This window comes from Mus caroli, chromosome 14, assembly GCF_900094665.2.
Source record: "Mus caroli chromosome 14, CAROLI_EIJ_v1.1, whole genome shotgun sequence".
In the NCBI taxonomy this organism is placed as follows: Eukaryota; Metazoa; Chordata; class Mammalia; order Rodentia; family Muridae; genus Mus; species Mus caroli.
This window is the reverse complement of record NC_034583.1, coordinates 22,467,094-22,488,914: the sequence shown is the minus strand read 5'-3', so window position 1 is coordinate 22,488,914 and position 21,821 is coordinate 22,467,094. Positions and strand designations below refer to the sequence as shown.

Genomic DNA, 21,821 nt, shown 5'->3' with positions numbered 1-21,821 from the left:
AGAAGCAGAGGCAGGAAGATCTCCATGAGTTTGAGGCCAGCTTGGTCTACAGAGTGAGTTCTAGGACAGCTAGGGCTATATGATAAGAGCCCTGTCTAGTAAAACAAAAGCAAAACCAATTAATATTATCTAAAAGTGTGTGTATGTGTGTGTGTGTGTGTGTGTGTGTGTGTGTGTGTATGATTTGTGGACTTTGGTGAATCTTTGGTAGCTTATATTCTATTACCTGGTAAAAGTTTATCAGAGTCTAAGAGCACCAGGCATGGGGGTTCACATTCTTAAACCCAGCACTCTGTAGGCAGAGGCAGGTGAATCTCTGTGATTTTGAAGCTAGTCTGGTCTGCAGAGCAAGTTCCAGGGCAGCCAGGGCTATATAGTGAGACCCTGTCTCAAACAAAAGAAAGAACAAAACTGGAATTCAAGACCATAAAACTAGGCAAGAGCATGGTAGACCGTGTAGCCAGCTCTCACTGTCTCTCAGAGGAGCCCAGAAAGGCCAATGAGGAGGTCACAACTTTTGGGCTCTCATAAGTGAAGGGGAGCCACACAGGGTCTCCTTGCCCCTGCATGGCACCCTTTCCTGCCTCCATGGCATGTGTGCTGAGTGTGTCCCAAGGAGCAGAGTGTAACGAGAGCATGTGTGTTCAGTTTGAGATGCAACTTGATACTCTCTCATAAGTTTGACCGATCTGAAATACAGTAGTTACACTAAACATCAATATATTACTGAGACCAGTGGCTTACTGCAGTAGAGTTTAACTCTTAGGTGATTTGGAATGTCCCATTCATGTCTAAAACAAGAAAAAGAAAATATCAAAATAGTAGCCAAGAAACCGTGTATATGGGAGCCAGTGCTTTCCCCTCATGCTCGCTGCCTGCAATGGACAAAAACCATGAAAAATCGTCTCGTCAGTCTTGTTTTCAAGAGAAACCATTTGGACATTTAAAGAAGTCTAGCCACAAAGAAGCTGTAGGGAGACAGTGTCATGCTGACCAGGAATCTTGCCAGGCCTCCCTGCTGCCTGCCCACTGCCTCTTCCCACTGGTGCTCATCAAGGGAGGCATGCCCCTGTAGCTGTGGGGGTTTCTTTCCCTTCTCTTGGCTCATCCCAGCTGCTGCTTTGTTTTAACTCTAGTATCTCAGCATTGTGTGTCCCTTCTTTCTCTGAATAAATGTCGGGAAAGTAAGGGGAAGAAAGACAAAGGAAGCTGAGGCCATGAGAGGTGGGGATGGAGCTTGGTACTAACCACTGAGCCTGGAAGTCCCGGTTCCAGAGCAGGCTCTGGGTGCCCTCCTTTCCTTCCACTCCAATCCCTCACTGTTCTATGTGTCTGCACCTGCCCCATGGTGACTCTGAGTCCCTCGTGTCTCAAGATCACATTTTAGCTACAGGACACCTGCACTCTAATATTACACTGAACATCCAAACCCATCCTTCCTAAGTCACTCAGCCTTCTGCTGTCCCTGCTTGCCGCCTCCATCCTAGCGGGAACACCTTTAGAAACACAGAGGGATTTTTCTTTTGGGGTCTGATGGGGGACAGCTGTAATTTGTCCCTGACCCTGGGCAAGATCACTCACCCTCTCTCTCCTAAGGCACTTTCCCTTCATCCCTTCCTGCAGTTGAAGTTGGGTCCCAGGCTTCTCTGAATTCCAGCCTCTCTGGAGCCTCACCTCTTCCCAGTCCTGTGTCCATGTTTCACGATGATGCTGTCCACTTGCTTTCTCTGAGGCACTTTTCCCTAATAGACTCAGGTCTGACTCCAGACCCAAATTCAAACCCAGAACTGCATGGCTGTGACCTTCTCTTTATAGGTGGCCTTTATGACTAGCTGTGATGAGACTCACCACCACCCCAGCTCACACTGTGCACTGCTTCTGTGATGGTTCTCTGCCCAGGCCTTTCTGTGGTATTCTGTCTTTAGGCCCAGAGGAATGGGAAACTACATTCGGTCCTCTGTCCTCATCCTGTACTGAGACAGTGTTTTCAATCCTCTTTAATTTTCTGTTCGCTGTTGCTCAGAGTGCTAGCATACTACCTGAGAGTAACATGGTAAACTCTCATGTTCCCTTCTAGACGGTAACCTCTTTGAGAGTGTCCCTTTGTATAGTTCATCTTTGTATTGCTCAAGGCACTAAACCCCATGCTTTGCATGTAGTAAATATTCAGGTTTTTTTTTTGTTAAAGGATACAGAAATTAGTGCATATGTGAATGCATGATTTTAATGCTGTCTACACCTCTCTGGGTCTTAGTTTTTCTATCTGTCTAGTGAAGGAGTTGGACTAAATTAGGAGTCCATTCTTAGATCATTTCCTATCGAGGGTTAGTATTAATTAACAGCTTTGAAATATCTCTAAATTTTATTACTGTATGTCATAAACAGAGCAAGCATCAGTAGGAATTATATTTATGGCTCCTTTGAAGTGTCATTTTAACTCACAAGTGGATTTTTTTCTCTCCTAGGTTTACAAGTTGTTCTGAACTCCATTATAAAAGCCATGGTCCCCCTCCTTCACATAGCCCTTTTGGTATTATTTGTAATTATCATCTATGCTATTATAGGATTGGAACTTTTTATTGGAAAAATGCACAAAACATGTTTTTTTGCTGACTCAGGTGAGTAGTGACAGTTTTGTGCTTTGTTCTGGAGGAGGTATTGGTCCCCTGAGCCTTTCCCTCCCATCGATTTCCTCTTCCTGTGTGAATTATGTTGAGGAGGGCTTATTCTGCTTTTCCATCCCTATTTCCTATGGAAAGTATACTAGCCAATAAGATGGGGGCCCTGTACAAGGCAAAGCAGGTAACCCCATTCTCTGTCAGCCAAGGGAGGCACTGAGAACATGAATGGAGAGTGATGGGTGGTGGGTGGTGGTGACCAGAAGAGGCTGATTTCCGCTGCTGAGGGGATACTCCAAGTAACCTTTGGACAGTGGGGGAGGGGTGGTGGTGCGCAGTTAAGATTTTGCTGTGGCAAGGATGATGGAGCTGGGTGTTGTGGGTTTGAGCGAGGGTCCTGGTTGTTCCTCTTCTGAGTCATGCCTCTGCTTCTTCTCTCTGTAGATATAGTAGCTGAAGAGGACCCAGCTCCATGTGCGTTCTCAGGGAATGGACGCCAGTGCACCGCCAATGGCACGGAATGTAGGAGTGGCTGGGTTGGCCCCAATGGAGGCATCACTAACTTTGATAACTTTGCCTTTGCCATGCTCACTGTGTTCCAGTGCATTACCATGGAAGGCTGGACAGATGTGCTCTACTGGGTAAGCAGCTCAAGGACAGCTCACAGCATGCTGTTGTTCCCTTGCTAATGATGTCCTTGGTCAGGGCAGCTGGCTGAGAACAGAGCCCTGGGAAGGGAAGCAGACCTAGAGTCTCCCTTGGTGAGCTCCTCCTCCAGCTTTAGGGGGAAGCCCTGAGCTGAAAGGCTGCTGCCTGGCATTGGCTCCTGGGCTCTTAGCCCTCAACCTCCCCAGTGCTTCCTGGGGACTTGTTTCTTACTGTAGTTGCCTCTGCTCACTGATCCCTTCTGGGCACTGGAGGAGGCAAGGCTGTGCTGGTTAAACTCAAGAGCCACATTTCTCAAGGACTCCCCCACAGCCCATACAGGAATGGCAGTTATTTACTAGATCCTAAAGGGGAGGTGGGGACACAGTGAGGGCCCTTTCATGCACCCTATAGCTCTATGAGGCCAACCATAGCTCGCCATTAACTTTTCTCCTATTCTATCTCCCTCACTGTCAGCCAAGCCAGGGCATGCCCTGCCCTCCACTCCTCCCTCGTCTTAGGCAGCCAAAGAGCTCAGCAGAGATGGCAGAAAGCCCAAAGGCCAGGGCTGGTTGAGCCTCCAGCACGTGGATAACGTCTGGTGACTAGGGTAGGATTCCCTTCATCCCCGGCAAAGCCAGACGGGTTTGCTGTAAACAAAGTACAGCAGCCACCCCCCCCCCCACGACTTTGTTTATATGTAGAATTTTTAAAGCTCACAGAAGTCGCGACATCGACATCATTTTTATCCCATAGTAGGAGTTTCTGGGAAATACAACAAGCATGTAGATTTTGAGCCCAACTTCCAGTGGATCAAACCAGTATCCTTACAGAGAATTATTTAGCACAGTGGTTCTCACCCCGTGGGTCATGACCCCTTTAGGAACTCAGATGTCTTCATTATGATTCGTAACATTAGCAAAATTACAGTTATGAAGCAGTGATGACAATAACTTTATAGCTGGGGGTCAGCACAACGTGAGGGAGGGACTATGTTCAAGGGTCGCAGCATTAGCATGGTTGAGAGCCACTGGTTTAAAGGAAACCAATAGCAGTTCTTGAGTAGGCAGCTTCTAGGTGAAAGGCTTAGAATGGAGACATAGCTTTTGATCCTTTCTAAATCCTAAAGGTGATGTCTTTGGTGGTGGTGGTGGGGGTTTATCACTCTCTACCTTCAGAGACTGCACCAAGCCCTGGGTCTTGCTTCCCTTCACTGGTGAACACTATGCTTGTGAGATTGTACGTGTTCCTGTCCAGCCGGCCCTCCATATCTACAGATCCTGCATCCATGGGTTTAATCGACAGCTGACTGAACTAAATGCAGATTGAAAATAATTCACACACACACACACACACACAAAGTCATCTGCATTGAACATGTTTGGACTTGTTTTGTAATAATTCCCTAAACGATACAGTAGAATGATGTTAGGAATGACAAGTAGTACAGAGATGATGTAAAGTACACGTGGATATGTGGATCCATGTCATGTGCAGATATTGCACTGCTTCATGTAAGGGACCTGAGCAGCTTTGGCTTTGACTGGTCCCCGCAGATACTGAGGGTCGGCTGCCTATCCTGATAAGTGAAGAATGAGCATCACCAACATGCTGTAGCTTGTTTGTCCTTCATCCCTATTTCTGATTGTTGTAGGATCATGTGTGTGTGTGTGTGTTTGTGGTCTGTGTGTGTGTGTGGTCTGTGTGTATGTGTATGTGTGTGGTGTGTGTGTGTGTATGTGTGTGTGGTGTGTGTGTGGTATGTGTGTGTGCGCGCGCATGTGCACACGTGCATCTGTGGACACAAATGTTAATTATAGCCACAAGCAATACCTTCTCCTGGAGAAGAAGGATGGGTATCATCAGGCATGTAGCTCCCAGGTTGGGTGGAGTATCCATTTCACTTGTGTCTCCTAAGTCACAGCTCCTGAGCAGAGCAAAGCCTCCATTTCAGTCCCCCCTCGGAGTGACTGATAACTAGAGCATATCGTCCACAAAAGCCCAAACTCTGCTTTTCCCTCCCTCAAACAGTAGGACAGTTTTTTTTTTTTTTCTTGTTTTAAACAAGTAAACTCTGTGACTTCCTCAGCTTTGTCTTCTTTCTATTGTCATGGTGAACTGCCAGACTCTGATCCAACATACTTTGACTGATAGACAATTTTCTACTTTATCTTACATTTTTGCACATTGATTTTCTCACAATAATTGTCCTGTTGTGCAGAGACAATTTCAGGACTGTGTGACCACAGAAGAGAAAACTTCATGTACCCAGAAAGACCAGTTTCCACGTGCTTTTCTGAGAATGTTTCAGTGTCACCCATGATAATGAAATGCTCTACTGTTGCCACGACCATAACATAGTTAATAATTTAGCATTTGAATCACCTCCTCTATGAATTGCATAACACCTCTATTATGATGGAGATGTATGTTCCTCAGCATTACGCTAGTCTCCATCCCTTCATAGATCTGAGATTTGAGATGGAGACAGTGATGTATGAAGATGCTGTGAGCATCCTCGGGGCCCTCCCGCAAGTGTCTCTTGTCCTTGATTGGAGGCAGGCATTTGTGAACTTCTTAATGAAGCTTAACAGTAAATGTGTTTGGCCTTGCAGGGATGTGATCCCCATTCCCATTCCAGCCATCAGTTCCACCCTTGAGCCTGGAGCCAGCCATGGAGGAAGCGTAACTTGGATGCTTATGGCTCGGTCTTGGCTGGATTTCCTTTATGGATCCTGAACTCTGAATTCCCTATGGCTTTCATACATCATAAAGTGCTCGCCTTTTTACCTTCTCCCACCCCACAACCACCTAAACACATGAAGCCCATTTTTAACTTTTGAGAATCATGTAAAAGAAAAACAGATTTCCTTCAAGGTAGCTGAGGGACTGCTGTCATAGACAGTCTCCTAATTATTCTCTGACCTGCCAGTGGTTAATGGATCCTTGTACAACACTAGGGGGCAGCTGAGCAACACCTTCCAGAGTGTTCTCTAGGACCTTACTGTCTGAAACACGTCGGAATCGGTTTTAATCACCGTTGACTACGTTTATTAGCTCATCATAGAGCCAAGCAGGAGCCAAGGAGCTAAGCATTCCCAGAATTTTATGGGCCACAGTCAGCTGGAAGCCACTGTGCTGTAGGACAGAACATCTCGGCCCAGGACAGAGCCTGGCCTGGAGCAGACACTCAACAAATACTCATCACTAGAGTCCCTCTTCAACCTGACCGAGCCTTTTGCCTCGTCGGTGTGGATAGGCTGTGTCAGAGGATTTTGATCCATTCTCCTGGGACAGAAAGGAGATTCAGTTGTAAATATCAATTGCAAACAAATTTCTCAGTGTTTAGGTTTTTGTATACGGTGGACAAAGTCTTTGCCTCTAGACAAGTTTATATTTAGCCAGCATTCCCCCAGAATGCCTAGGCTGTAATTCTCAAGTCTCTCTGGCAAATGTCTGGCAGGGTCTTGGAAAGGGATGTGCACAAAGGCACACCTGGAGCCGAGCTATTTGGAGACGTGGCAAGTTGGGATCATGGGCTTGGTGGGGAAATGTATTGCAGATTTTTCATCAAGTGAGCTCCCCAATACATTTAAAGTGCTGTTTGCCTCACACAGATGTCTTGCCCATGGAGATGGTAGTGCTGTGCAGAGAAAGAGCTGGACAAGGCAGGTTCTTGGGTCCTCTGGGCTTTCATGCCCTTGGCTACAATCTGCACAGTTAGAGGATCTTTTTTCCTTCAACTTAGAGGGGTTTGTTTGCTTGTTTGTTTTAGAGGAAATGTTTTGAATGTAGAAAGTTAATGGCAAAGGGTTGGTTTTAGGAGAGTGTTGTTTATCTGAGTGGCATCCTGTGTTAGCACTTTCTTCAGATGTAGACAGGGCTATGAGCGTGCAGGCCGACCTTAGTCTGAAGTACTTGTCATCACCTGACAGCTCCTCTCAGTCAAAACACCTGGGACATTCTTCTGTGCCCCCACAGCCAAGGCTTTTCTTCCCCACAGTCCATGCTCTGAGGCACTCTAGCAGTTTCCCAGGGTTAGGAAAGCAAAAGGCCTTATGCTTTCCCTTGACCTGAGACATACATGGGCACTTAATCCCTTAAAATAAGAGAAAATTGAAGTAACCTAAATTGTCTTGGGTGCCAAGTGGCCCTCTATGATGAGACTTAAAAAAAAAAAAAAGAATCTAAATCAAAATGCTTTCTCTCGGGCTGGTGCCTCCATTGTTGTGAAGAGCGTGCACACAAAGCCCTGGGCAGATAATGTATGTTTGATGTGGGTATGGGGACCAGCCTAGTAATTGTGAGGATGACCTATGTGTATGCAAAGCTTTAAGGACTCAGCCTTCTGCTTGCTGTGCAGGGAGAAAGACTGGCCCTGAGCACTTAAGTTTCATCTCTTCGGGCAAAGAGAAGAGATGCTCCAGCCAGTCGTGCTTGGCTCCCACCTCCCCTCAGTCCTCTTCAGCTGCCCTTCTGAGTGACAGTGACTTGAGAATGTGCAAGTCCACAGAGCACCCCGTCCTAAGAAATCCGAATAAGATGTTCCCTCTGCAGTGGAACAGACAGCTGTGATCAGAGCCCTACTCTGAAACCTGCCAAGGCCTGAGAAGGGCAGATGAGACAGATGGCCAAGCCAGCAGACTTTGCCAGTCTCAAGAGTAAGGTGTCTAATGGGAGCCCCGCACTAGGACACTCTCTCCCCTGCCACGTACACACCCGGCTCCAGTGGAGGTTAGACATCTCTGTCACAGGTATTGATTTAAGGCCAACGCTCTGGCCACCACACCAAGCAGCCTGTTTCTTCCCTACATGTGGATTTTGAGATGGGTTTGGCAGTGTCGCTGCTTTGGAAGACTCGCCCTCTGCCTTCCTGCTGAAATTGGTTTATCCAACTTAATTAGATCAACCATTGGAGCTGTGGCCCCGGCTCATTCATTCCTCCAATTGCTGACGTGAAGATGGAGAGGGTTCTGTTAAGCACGTCAATTTTCATGTGGCCAAACAGGTGTTCCGTAAGGGAGGCAATGCCCTCTGGAGATTTCAGCAACAGATGTTAGGTCTTTTTTTTTTTTTTTTTTTTTTTTTTTTAGTGTTCCCTTTTCCTGTTTGGCTTCGGCATGAGGCAAATATTGTGAAATGCATGAGCCTTTCTGTAAAGCTAAAAGCTGGAAGCAGAAAACGTGCAAAAAGGCACAGGGCTTAAAACCCTGAGGGTTTGCACCTGCCAGACAAGAGCGATGGGCTTACCCTGAAGACCATTGTCTAACTGGAAATCCAGGCTACTCCTGCAGAGGAGGGAATTTGCCTGGAGAAGATCGATGCTGTTACCTGGTTGGTCCTCAACACCCCCTTCCTCCTTAAGGAAGTGTTTAATATTCAGTTCATCCCACTGAACGCTGACCTGGGCTACTGGAAAGTCCCATCCAGCTACGATCCATAAAGCACTTGTGTGCAGGCTGCTCACTCCCAGCCATTCCCCAGGGAAGTCTGACGAGGACGCCATGTCTGAATGACCAGTTGAGTTGGGTGCTCCTCTGGCTCGGTCCTGCTTTTTTGAACAGCTTCCAGGTCAGAGTTGGAGTTCTTTTAATGGGTACAGCTGAGAAAAACAAACAAACAAACAAACAAACAATTCCCAATGTTATCCCTGAGCACATGTCAGCTAGTGGCCTTGGGAACATTTTCTTGCTTTTTTTTAGTTGTACTAAGTATTCATTCATTTATTCCATTTGTATCTAGTTTGCTGGCTGCAGATAATCCAAACCTAAAGAAGGCCAGGCTTCCTTGGGTAGATAGATAGGATGATTATCTCCAAATAGATGGTGATTATTTTAGATTTTTATTTTGAGGGTGAGTCTCACTGTGTACATGGCTAGCCTGAATTCGGTGTAGACCAGGCTAGCCATGCTCGATCAAAGGTGTGTGCCACCATGTCAAGCTAGTTTTTTGGCTTTGTTTTGAAGAGCTTATAGAGTCAAATGTTATAGGTTAGGACGTTTCCACCAAGTTTTAAAAAGCAGTTAGGACTGACTGGGACAGAGCATCAACTCAGATTCAGAGAAGTACTGGCTCCATCTTCTACTGAGGCTTGCCCTGGAAACTGCTCATCAGTACAGTGGCCTGAGCCTGAGCCAGAGCCTGATCTCCTTTCCCTACCTGGGACCAGGATTTGCTGTTTGGCCTGAAGCCTCTATGAGTCTTAGAGTGTGTGTGTGTGTATGTGTGTGTGTGTGTGTGTGTGTGTGTGTGCATGCATGCTTATGTGCCTGTGTGTATGTGTGTGCAGGCATGCTTGTGTGCCTCTGTGTGTGTATGTGTGTGCAGGCATGCTTGTGTGCCTGTGTGTGTGTGTGTGTGTGTGTGCAGGCATGCTTGTGTGCCTGTGTATATGTGTGTGCAGGCATGCTTGTGTGCCTCTGTGTGTATGTGTGCATGTGTGTATGTGTGTGTGTGTGTGTGTGGGCATGCTTGTATGACTCTGTGTGTGTGTGCCTGTGTGTGTTTGGAATGCGTAATGAATGTCTGCTGGCTGCTCTTGTCTCCATCTAAGTAAATGCTTAATCCAATGTATAGACTGTTCTCTCTAATGTGACCCTCTCCTCACTGGATTCCCCTATTAACCCACTCCTATGAGCCCATCTTATTTCTTACAGATGAATGATGCTATGGGATTTGAATTGCCCTGGGTGTATTTTGTCAGTCTCGTCATCTTTGGGTCATTTTTCGTACTAAATCTTGTACTTGGTGTATTGAGCGGGTAAGCTACATCTCTTTCATCTTGAAGGCAGAGTCCTGAGATCAGTTGCCAAGACCACGCAGGCTTTGCTAGAGGGACCGGTGGGTGGGTACCAGTCCCTTCGTATTGCTTTCTCTTCTGCTGAGGCTTCCGGAACCAAGCTGTTTCCTGGAACCTCACCAGCTACCATGAAAGAAAGCCACTGAGAGATTATTGACCAGGAATTAATTAATCAGTATTGTTGCTTGGGATTTAAATTTCCCTTGCTTGGCCTTTTGTCTGTCCTAAAATGAGATACATTTATAATTGCTTTCTTGGTCTGAATCCAAATACAATGCTCATTAATTGGCACAAAACTGCTGCTAAATGAGTGGTCTGGACTGACTTTGGAGAGTCTCTTCCTGAAGATTTCAGCATCAGGGTTTGCCCCGCCTGGAGGAAAACTGAGCAAGGGTACAAGCTCGTTCAAGCCCTTTCCTTGGAGCGCTGCCCTTCACCCTAAAGCTCTGCGTGGTCCTGAAGCTGCATCCGGGGCTCTGTTCTTTAGTAAATGGATAACTGATAACTGGTCTCCTTACCTTTTACAGGTTAATGATGCGATAGGATGGGAATGGCCATGGGTGTATTTTGTTAGTCTGATCATCCTTGGCTCATTTTTCGTCCTTAACCTGGTTCTTGGTGTCCTTAGTGGGTAAGCAGTTGGATCCCCGTTGCACATTATTCTCCTGATACCACATGGGAGGCAGCCCTGCCTATCTCTCAGCTGCTCCCTGGTGGCTTCTCTGCATGCCTTTGGACTCTGATGTCCCCTCTGTGTGTTGCTTTTAGATTGAATTGTGATCCTTTCTGGCTGTATCTGTCTGTGAGATTCCGTGTTTCTGATGCTTGCCACGCACTGTTAACTTAATGAAAATGTTTCCCTTAGAGGTGAATTACAAGCAAATAAAAGGCTTCCTAGCTTAGGTCTCCTCCAGGAAGGGAGTTTGGTCTCCTGTGGGTTTTATTCCATTAGTACATGACCTGGCCCTCATTAGTCACTCTCAGAGCATTATAAATAGTGGTGTTTCAGACTTTGTGGTGAAGCCTAGATTGGTACATAAATACCCAGCAGTTTCAAGCCCTGCCTTCCTGAGGTTGGGATACTGTATTAGCCTGGCTTATCACTGTGTGAGCCATGCTTCTGATTCCGTGTTCAGCTTTTCCACACATGTTCTCTATGGCCTTATTATTCCATCATTTGTTCACCATTTTGAAAATTCATCTTGTTTAATGCCTATTTCTGGGTATACCCTCCATCTATCAGGTTCAGGAGAGATGGGGTTGGGAAGGGCCTTGGGCCTTGGCCTGTGCCCTACAGTGGTGGGAGATGGTATTCTAAAGCCCGTGTGTTGTGAGCAGATTGTGAATCTCAGAATCTCTGGCGTGCTGCAGAAAGTGGAAGAGCCCCATCAGAGTGGGCTGGGGCTCTCTCAAAAGCACTTCCATAAATGGGGGTTTAAACCTGAAAAACACTGTGGGTTTCTCATCATTAGTCTGTGATGTTGTCTTATAACTAGGATAAAATATTTAGTTAAAAATTGTATTCTATTTTAAATGAGGTTACTAAAATGTCTTGTCTTACGAATTCAATATGTAATGTTTATAATCGGTACAATTTGAAAAATTAAGGAATAATAATATAGTCAACTTTTAACTCAAAACTAAAACAACACAACACATACACACAGTCAGTACCAGCATACAGTCACTGCTCTGAATAGCCCAGAAGACACCCCTGCACCCTCACTTTGGCCCTAGTCACCACACTGAGTCTAGACACTCTCAGGATATCACACTGATAGACTTGGTCCCAAGTGAACTTATCAGCTCACTCGATTTATCTTGCTCTTTCAGAGGCTGTATCTCAGGGACACGATATCTTCATGTATACTGAGTTAGTAAAGTGAGCTTTAACTCATTTTGTGGAGATGCTGTCTTTTGCAGAGCAGAATGCAGAGCCTAGCCATCCACCGTGAGCCCTCTGTTCGCCTTCCTCCAAATCTGCCTTGCTGTGAATTGAGTGCAGTCAGTCATATTCCATGGGACACACAGTCATGAAAGACCCTTATCTGGACGTGGCCCAGGAGCAGTGCCTGCCTTCCTCCCTCCAGTGAGAGGAACAGGGAGTGGAGACCAAGCAGGTCCTCACGGGTGGAGGAAATGGTACCCAGAACCCATCTGAGCTCTCTACTACACATTGCCCACTTTAAAAGGCTTTCTTTCTTGACTTTATTGTTCACTTTGGATCTCTGTTTCTTTCTTTCATTTTGAAACAGGGTCTTAACTCTGTAGCTCAGGCTAGCCTAGAACTCACTGTATAGCCCAGGCAGGCCTTGGACTCAAAATGATTCCCCTGAGTGCTAGGGTTAAAAGTGTGAGCTTCCATGCCCATCAACAAGCCCTTCCTCCTTGTGAGCCTCTGTGGCCTGAATTTGGGGTCAGGATGGATAGAGTGGCAGTTATAGTTGGAGAAACTTGGCCACAGGAACTACCCATACAAGGCCAGCACCCGCAACTGTGTTGTGAGTTCCTTGGCGCCCCATGTCTCCTTAACCCAACTAAACTGACGGAGGCCATGGAAACCACTAATTTTAACAGTGCCAGTGACGTGCCTTATCTCCAGTTCCCCCTCCCTGGGCAGGAACTGTTGCCTCCGGCATGATGAAGCAGAGATATAAGCCAGCCAAATCCTGAGGCATTTAAAAAAGCAGAAGATGGGGGCAGAAGTTCATTATAATGGCAGGGCCTCAATGTGAGACCTAGGAGGGGGACCCCTAAGCCAGAGGGTTAAAAAAGCACAGAGTCTCACCTAACAGTTTACTGAAATATATCTTGAGAGGAAATAACAAGTTTTTGAAAGGCATTTATTTTTACATCAAAAGAAAACTATGAAGGAGAAACCAAATGGTACCTGAATGTTAAAAAAGCAAACCTAGGACTTGCTGGTGATTTTAACTGTCAGCTCATGCTGGGCCCAGACTCCTTGGGGGTGCACGCTCCTCTCCTCCCTCCCACCCCCAAGCCACACTGGTAAGAAATGCTAAGGCAGGCTCCAGGTGGAGTCAGAGCTGGATCTGCAAAGCTCTTTGACCATCATCCTCCCAGTTCCTGATGAAGGCTTGGCTCTGGGCCAGAGGCCAGGGGTGCCAAGGTGGCTAAGGCACAGACTCTAGGCTCAGGCCCAGGCTGGAGCCAGAGCTATGCAGCCAGTGCACAGCGAGTAGAGTTGGGGGCTCTCAAGGGAGATTACCTGGGCCTGCAGGGCATGCTCTGCCTCTCAGGGTTCCCTGCACTCTCCCACTGCCTGGGTCCTTGTGCCTACATTCACAGTTTTTGCTGTTATTATTAAAGCAAACTTAAAATCATTACTGTAATCTTAAGGTTCTTCACAATATTCATTTTTAGAGAACATTAGAGATGTTCTAAAGCTAGGACACAAAATGTCCGAAGACATTTCTGTGGCACAGCCCTTAAGGGACTTTCAGACTAACAGGTATGGTCTCTAAGTGTCCCATCGTAGGGACTTCAGCCCAAACCTTGTGCATTATTACCTTCAAATGAGGACTCACTCAGAAACAGTGACAGAGACTTGTGTCTAGACTGAGCCCTTTTCTTATCTGTGTGTGTGTGTGTGTGTATGTGTGTGTGTGTGAGATAGCCTCTCACTGTTCAGTCTAACCTGACATCAGGATGGTGGCTATCTTCCTGTCTTAGCCTCAAGAGTGCTAGGGTGATGAACATACACCACTGTGTCTGGATGTTAACCCTTTTTAAACACTGGCTTACACTTCTTCATTTAAGTATGGCTGTGGCATCCTGTTGTATTGTAATCTACACAGTTATTTTGGGCTTCGCACATTTTTAAGGCATTTGCAGGCTGAGTCTCTGAAAATGCTGTCTGTTTTGTTTTGTTTCCTCCTCAAGGTGAGACTGAAGCTCATGAATTGCATGCTCTGTGAGCATGGGTGTAGATGACAGCACCTCTGCTCACGGCGCTCTGTGGGAAGAGCTGCGACAGACAGCTGGTAGCTGGTGCTGTGGTTTAACGTTTGGTTGTCCTTGCTGATCCTTGGTGATCCTATGATGGACAAAGAGCTAAAAAGACTGCTTCCTTTAGGTCTGAGGTCTAGGTAGCTGATGCATGTCTTATCTTCTCATTTGGGTGTTTTAAAAATGTGGGAGCCGTTCGTTTTTAAAGCTGCTCCTTTAAATCCTGGCACTCTCAAGGTTTGCCTCTGTGTATATGCACATAGGAGAGCAGTGCTTATGTGTGTTACTATAGGGTTCTCCAGGGGACAGTGGTCCTCACGGGTGGGAACCTGATTCTCTACTTCAAGACCCACCTGCCTTCTGCTGCAGCTCTGTGATGCTGAGGTTCGAGTGGTCAAGGGAGACTTGCCAGGCTCCTGAAGTCCCAAGGACGCCCTGACCTGGCCCTGCCAGCATCCCAAGTTCACGGTGGTCTCAGTAATGCTTATCTTTAGTCTCTTCTTCCCTAAACAGATATAACCCTGTCTCGTTCCCAGCCTCACAGGGTGGCTTGAAATCAGCCAGTGAATGGCGAGCTATGTGGAGAACTATTCCAAGGCATTTTGTCATCTAGTACATTCTTTTTTTTTTCCCCCTTGGTTTTTTGAGACAGAGTTTCTCTGTGTAGCCCTGGCTGTCCTGGAACTCACTTTGTAGACCAGGCTGGCCTCGAACTCAGAAATCCTCCTGCCTCTGGCTCCCAAGTGCTGGGATTAAAGGCATGCACCACCACTGCCTGGCCATCTAGTACATTCTTACCTTCAACCCACAGACCGCACTCTACTCCCAGCCCACCCTGGTGAAGCGGGACAGTCCATAGGGGCTCTGTGGAAATCTCAAGAGGAGAAATTTCTGCATATTTTAGGAAGCAACTTAAGCAGGTATTTGTTATGCATACATATACTATGCTTGATGCCACCAGGAGATGGCCATGGGACATAGGGGCTCTTTGTCAGTTGTGGAATATTTTGTCTGCAAACTAAAATCATTGCTATTGCGTTAGACATAGTGAGGGCTCTCTTCTCTTTTGCGACAGTGGCAGGGTGTGACGCTCAAGCACGGCAGCTCAAACAACCGCAGTGTGAATCTGCTCTGCCTTTACCATCTGTGTGACTGGGCCAAGGCCACCCTCTTGGAGATGACTTTCCTCAGGGGTGTGTCTGCCTGTGGGACCTGTGTTGGTGGAGTCCGGGGAGCCTTCAGAGAGCTACAGAAAGTAGACCCTTAAGGGAGACTGTCAGAAAGGTTCTAGGGAGAATAGATCAGTGATCCGGAACAAGGCAGACTGGCCTTTCTAAGCCAGTGAATAGCAATCGGCCAAGATAGGTTTAGACTAGTGAGAAATCAAAGCTCTACAATATGTTGAAATGGTTTATTATGTAAGCATGTGAATAATAGAAGCCAGTTGTGTCTAAAATGCATTGCTACATGGGCTCCCTCCTGGGCCTGCTTGACGGACTAGGGTAAAGTCATTTGACATTGGTCTGGGAACGCAAGGCTTTTGCTAACATCTTCCAAAAAATATTTAAAATAGCTCGTCTGAAGCAAGCTTTGTCTGTTTCCAGGCAATAAACGTTCTTCATAAGCCCCCTTTCAGGACATAAAACCAAATGTAAACTGAGCCAATGTGTCTGTGGTTTCAAAACCAGTCGGCTCTGAATTAATTTTGTGTTTATGTGTCTGTGCGTCCTGGTAAGCCTCAAATCTACCAAGTCACAGACTTCTTTTAAACTCACTTACTGAGTTTTCTACTCTGACAGGCCTATATTAGTTTCGTCTTGGTTTGCTGTGACAAAATACCTGGTAGAGGCACCATAATGAGGAAAGTTTGCCTGGGCTCGTGGTTTGAGGGGATACAGTGCGTGGTGATGGGGAAGGTTTGTCAGTGACCATGAGGCACTCTCATTGCAACTGTGTCAGGAAGCAGAGAGATAAGAATACTGCACTCAGCTTGCCTTTCCCCTTTTTACCCAGTCTGCGACCTGAGCTCACACACGGGGTGGTGTGAGCTTCATTCAGGATAGATCTTTTCTCCTCAATTAAACTTTTCTGGGAAAACTGTCACAGAGTTATGCCTTTGGAGCAATCCAAGTCCAGTCAAGTTGACAATGGAGATTAACCATCAACCGGGCCCCTTTATCTTAACTTGAAAAGTTTGGGGGCAAACAGGGTAAAGCAAAACATTGTATTAAAAAAAAAAAAAGCAGAGGCGATTTTCAAAACAATTGGTCTTTCTGAAACTTACTTCCTAGACTCCATTCTGAAGACATAAAACACCAGGCCCAGACAGAGATGAAGCATGGCTGCTTTTGTGAAGCCTCGGCTTCCGAAATAAAGATGGATGTTTACAGAGAAAGTGGGGCGGGAAGGTGGTGACGTCCCTGGAGAGACTGAAGACCACACTGTGTCAGAATTTTGCAGAATAGAGTCAGGCTTACAGCATGGGGAGTTGGTCCTTGGTCCAGTTATAGTCATGGCATTGCGAGCTAGGAAATCTCTGCTGCCTTCTTGGATACTGGTTTATGGGGCAAAACACCACATTTTCGGGTATTTTCTAAGTAAAGACATATGCCATGGGAATAGTCATTCTACATGTTTCATGCTAGTTTAAATCTTACTACCAAAACCTATTGATAAATAGTGAACAGCAGGGTTTCTACATTCCTGTATCTACACCTCTGACATATCTGGATCCTAGAAAAGCAGACAGACTGTTTGCAAGAGTTAAGAGGGATAGCACCCAGGTCCTGAGCTGCCATCAGCCCATCTTGGAAAACAGAAATGTAATGTGCTGAGGTAATGAGAACCCATGGGTTGAACAACAAAACCCTTTTGGCAAATGGAAGCCTAGCCTTTCCCAGGAATGGTAGCTTACACCTTTAATATCAGCACTCAGGAGGCAGAGGTAGGCAGATCTCCATAAGGGTTCAAGACCAACTTGGTCTACATAGTGTGTTAACATGGCAAACAGGGCTACATAGAGAGAGCTTGTCTGAGAGAAGAGGATGGTGGAGAACTCCTTACAGAGCCCTCTTACACTTAGGTGTTTTCTTCTGTATGGAATTACTCTCTAGGCTCCCAGAATCTCAGAGACACCTCTGAGGGTCACTTTAAGCAAAAGACTCCAAAATATTGCATAATTTCACTCGGGTTGAATGAGGCTGTCTGGAAAGCCTGTCCTCATAGCTGGGTGTCCTTCTTGGACTTTGGGGTCATGTTATGAGTGGAATTGATGCTGAGGTTGGGGTACTGAAAGGAGCCACAGTCCTCTAGGGATGCTTTTTGGTTTAGCTTTGATAAAGTATGAAATTAAGCCCCAATCTGACTTTAAAGAGAAAAATACCCAATTTCTCTTTTCTAGTAAAGAATCAAGCTAAACATGCATATATATCTACTCTGGACATTAAGCTTTCTTGTTGCGTAGCTGACAGAGAAACCCAAGAGCTGCATGTACCAAAGTCCCAGAAGTGCGCAGGCTGGTAGCCACACCTGACATCAACAAGTAAGCGTGACCTCTCTGCTGCTGGCTGGCAGCTGCTGTTTCCATAGAAATGGCTGTTGGATCAGTGGAAACGAGGTAAGAGAAAGTTTTTGCTGATGCTTGTTCCTTCAAGCTGACGCTTGTTTCCCTGGCAACAGCAGTGGACAGCAGCCAGGCTCTAGAAACAGATTCAGTAGAGCACTCACTTGTCAGCTGTGGCTATCATCTGCTCCTGACCACACTGTCTTTGATAGCACCGAGCAGAGGCCTCTGAGGACCTGGCAGGCTCCGCTGGCCTCATGTGCCCTCGTGGGCATCCATCTTGCCCGTGGCAAACTGTGTCCAAAGCAGATCGTCAGCAATCTCCTCTCCACCTGTGCTCATCTTGTTACGCAGCTCAGAAGGCAGAAGGTTGTTGAGGGCAATGATACTGCAGAGGCGACCGTGGAGTGTGTTGATCTCAAGTCCTAGGGGAGTAGAATTCATTACAGTGATTTTATGCACAGACTCAGCTCTTCACAAAACTGTTGATACCTTAATAGTTGAAATTAAAGCCATAATTTTCCTGCGTTCCTCATCCTGCTGGTGGCCGTCACTGTTGCCTACAATGAAAAGAATGTTTATGAGTTTAATAACTTGACTTCTTGGGAGAAACGTATTAATGACAGTCTCTAAGATGTTACTGCCATCTTCTGCCAGATCTTTTCCTTCTGCTCAGTGTTCTTATATAGGCTAGTAAAACTGCTTCCATGCCTCAGGTATCGGCTCTGTAGGGCAGCTTGGTATCCATACAAAGATAGCGTGTCTACCATATGTGCAACATCTCCTTGTTACATTTCAGCACCTGCTTCTTCTTGGGGTTTTGATTTTATTTTGGCACCTTGCTCGTGTGAGACAGCATGCGTAGGGCCCACAAGGCAGAACATTGAGAGGGTCCGGGTAAGTTCTTTGCCCTAAACGCCTCAAAGACACATTTTCGTTAAGAGGATTCTTTTTCTGAAGAAGAAGGGGGTTGGGAGGAGGGAGGCCATGCAAATCATAGCTGTCTCTTTGAGAAACAGCTGAGATATGAACCTGCCGTGCTGGCAGAATGTGGATTTGGGCATCCAGAAGGACTATGGGAAGCTATGTACTGTCTCCCTTTTCTTTAGTTTTCTGGAACACAGTGACTTTGTCTGGAGGCAGTGCTGAGTGACTGACTGACCCATAAAAAGTCTGTATCTAGTTAGGTTCAAACAACAGACAAGACAAAGTAGTGTCTAATGACTCCTATTAATTCTCTCCCCTTCTCTCCTATTTACAAAAGAATGGCTTTTCCCTTTAACTGATGAGTAATGTTTGAGTGCCCACACAGAGGAGCTGTATTTGCCAAGTGCCACACTAGCCACTGTGGTTACTGTAGCGAGTTCAGAGCAGAGGCCTGGGCATGGTAACACTTGCCTGCAATTCTAGCACAGGGACATAGGCATGGGAATCATGAGTTCAAGACCACCCTGAGCTATGAAGAAAGGTGATTTTTTTTTTGTCATTATGAAACATGCTTAATCAAGAAGGTAAACTTATGGTGAAAAACCTTTACAAATGCTCTGAGAATTGGAGAGACCATGCGGTGGCACAGCTATGGTGGAGGTGTGTGGCAGTGTCCCAGGGCACTGAAGGCTGAAGAAACATCTGCCATAGACAGGCATAGTGCAGAGATAGAAAACACTGAGCTTCTATCAGTGTCGGACCATGGGAAGAAGCAGAAGACATTGGAGAAACTAAACAAAGCTGGGAAGGCAGAGACTGAGGACCCGAGGGCTCTGGGAGGCAGGGACAAAGGGGGAGAACTGGCTAACAGAGCTGAGATCTCCTGGGTCCTTGTAGAGCCTGTGGTAAGCTTTGATCATGGCTGAAGAGTAGAGAAATCACCAAAAAAAAAAAAAAAAAAAAAAAAAAAAAAAAAAAAGAAAAAAAAATCAAGAATTGGTGTGATTTAAAATTGAATTTTATAAAAATTATAATACTCAAATGTCTTCAGATTACCTTTAAAAATGTTCCAGGAGTGAGGTTGTATTGTTAGTCATCTAGAGAGATGCATAGAGAGATGATAATGGAGATTTAGCAGATGTTATTTGTGGAATCCAGCTGGTAGGCATATTGGTGGCTTTCATTCTATAATCCATTATGCTTTTATGAGTATTTGAATTTTCTCTTAGTTTAATGCTGGAAAATCTGTATATAAAAGTCACTATAGCCGCAGTGATTTGAATGGACTTAATCTAAAGGGAGTATATAGAAAGCGAACCTAAGGCTGCTGTGAGCCTCTTCCAGCCACAAGGTACTAATGGTACCAGCTTGGATATTTCACTATAAAGAAGTATGAAATAGCACAAAAAACCCAATGTGACTGTTTTCAGAATATGGACATGGATTTCGCAGTGTTGGGACTCAGCACTTCAGAAGTTCCTGTTTTAATGCCTGGAAATGCTCTTAGAATTGTTGTGGAGGGCATCAAAAACTCAGCAGAGAATGTCAGTCCACTTGTGGGGGACTCAAAGAGTGGTTCAGGGATGATAAGACATCTGGAACTTGTAGGACAGAATGGAGGGGAGACATCGTCAGAGAAAGGGCTCCAGAAATCTAAATAAAGAAATTTAAATCTGACATCTTGGGCCATGTGCATAGCTAATTACATGCTGTATCATACTCACCAAAGCCTGGCAGAAAACAGCTACTGGAGAGCCCAGTGCTGGGCTCAGACTGTAGTGGGTAAGCCTTAAAGACTGTGTGTGGGATTTGAAGTGAGACTTTAGGAAAGGTGGGCATTAGCAGGAAGCCACATTCACTATTAAAACAAACTCCCAAAGGATCAGACCAAATGCCTAACACTCCGAAACAAAAAAAACCAATACTCATTAAAGGAAGATGCCAAAGTACAGCCATTGGCCCAAATATTTCATCTCATGATCAAAACACTGAGAAAAGGAGCAGTGAAACAGCCTCGGTGGGTGGGGACGCACGTCAGGAGGTGACAGGAGCGTTGTCCTAGGTGATCGGGCTTGAACTGCTTTAACGCTGTTCAAGAAATTAAAGGAAAGGATTTGCACAGCACAAAGAGAAGATAGAAAGCTAGTGCGTATTAGCATGGGAGTAAGGCCGTGTCTGAAAACTGGTTGGGAAGCAGAGGGGAGAAGTTGAGTGAAGGTTTACAGATACGCAGGTTAGTAAAAGGCAAGCTAATGAATGTGAAGTTAGAGTCACAGAGAAAAATAGATGAGGAAGGAAAAAATAAGTAAATGCAAATAAATAAAACAAATTTAATAAATGGAAGGAAAAAAACCACAATCCTAGGTGCATCAAAGACAGATAGCCAAAAGTTAAGGATAATATGTTAAAGGAAATTAAATGGGGAGAATTGACCCTAACGATGTCCTTTGCCCTCCACACTCATGTACACACACATACACACACACACACTTAGGTGGGTGAAGTACAATACATGCTACAATACAATAGAATTCATTGACTTGGATTTTGGACGTAGTAAAAAGAAGCCACAGTCCTGTGGACTCTGACATTTTTGAAGAGCTGAAAGAATTTGGGGGTATAGCTCAGCGCTAGAGTGTTTGCCTGCTATAAGAAAGGCCCAAGGTTCAAACCCCAGTTCTGAAAAAGATGAGGGAAAATGGTTAAGGAGCTGAAGGAAACTCTGGAGCACAAATATCTCCTCAAAAAGGTGAAATGACATAGGACAGCAGTGCACACCTTTAATCCCAGCACTCTGGAAGCAGAGGCAGGTGGATCTCTGTGGGTTCAAGGCCAGCCTGGTCTACACAGTGAATTCCAGGACAGCCAAGGCTACATAAAGAAACCCTGACTCAAAACAAAACAAAACAAAACAAAAACAAAAACAAAGTTAAAAAAATCTGGGGATTTTTTTTTTAAAGTTAAATGACACAAGATTTCAAATAAGAGCCAAGAAAATTGATCAACAAATCGACACTATAAGAAATGGTAAATGAAACTCTTTATGCTAAAAGAAAAATAATTTTAGGTAGAAACAAATACATATTTTAGAAATAAGCACCAAAAAAACCCCACAAATGTAAAGATAGAGGTCCCCCCCCCCACACACACACTTTTCTAAATTTCTTGAAATGATGTCATTTAATTTAAAAAGTAGTGAAAAGCTTCCACAGAGAGTGCCATGGGCTTATGGGGACCCACAGAGAGTGCCATGGGCTTATGGGGACCCACAGAGAGTGCCATGGGCTTATGGGGACCCACA

General features: G+C 45.6%; 1 protein-coding gene across 6 annotated transcripts in view; it reads left to right on the top strand.

The window, feature by feature from the left end:
- The window catches only part of Cacna1d (calcium voltage-gated channel subunit alpha1 D), a 458,457-nt gene that overhangs the window by 316,187 nt on the left and 120,449 nt on the right, over positions 1–21,821 (top strand). For 4 of the 6 annotated variants that reach the window (XM_021182191.2, XM_021182190.2, XM_021182194.1 and 1 more), the window contains exons 6-8: positions 2,466–2,618; positions 3,063–3,259; positions 10,590–10,693. In XM_021182191.2, the coding sequence (XP_021037850.1) occupies positions 2,466–2,618; positions 3,063–3,259; positions 10,590–10,693 (454 nt within the window). Of the gene's footprint in view, positions 1–2,465; positions 2,619–3,062; positions 3,260–9,919; positions 10,024–10,589; positions 10,694–21,821 lie in introns of all 6 variants that reach the window. The other 2 variants (XM_021182193.2, XM_021182195.2) reach the window with 1 other exon arrangement.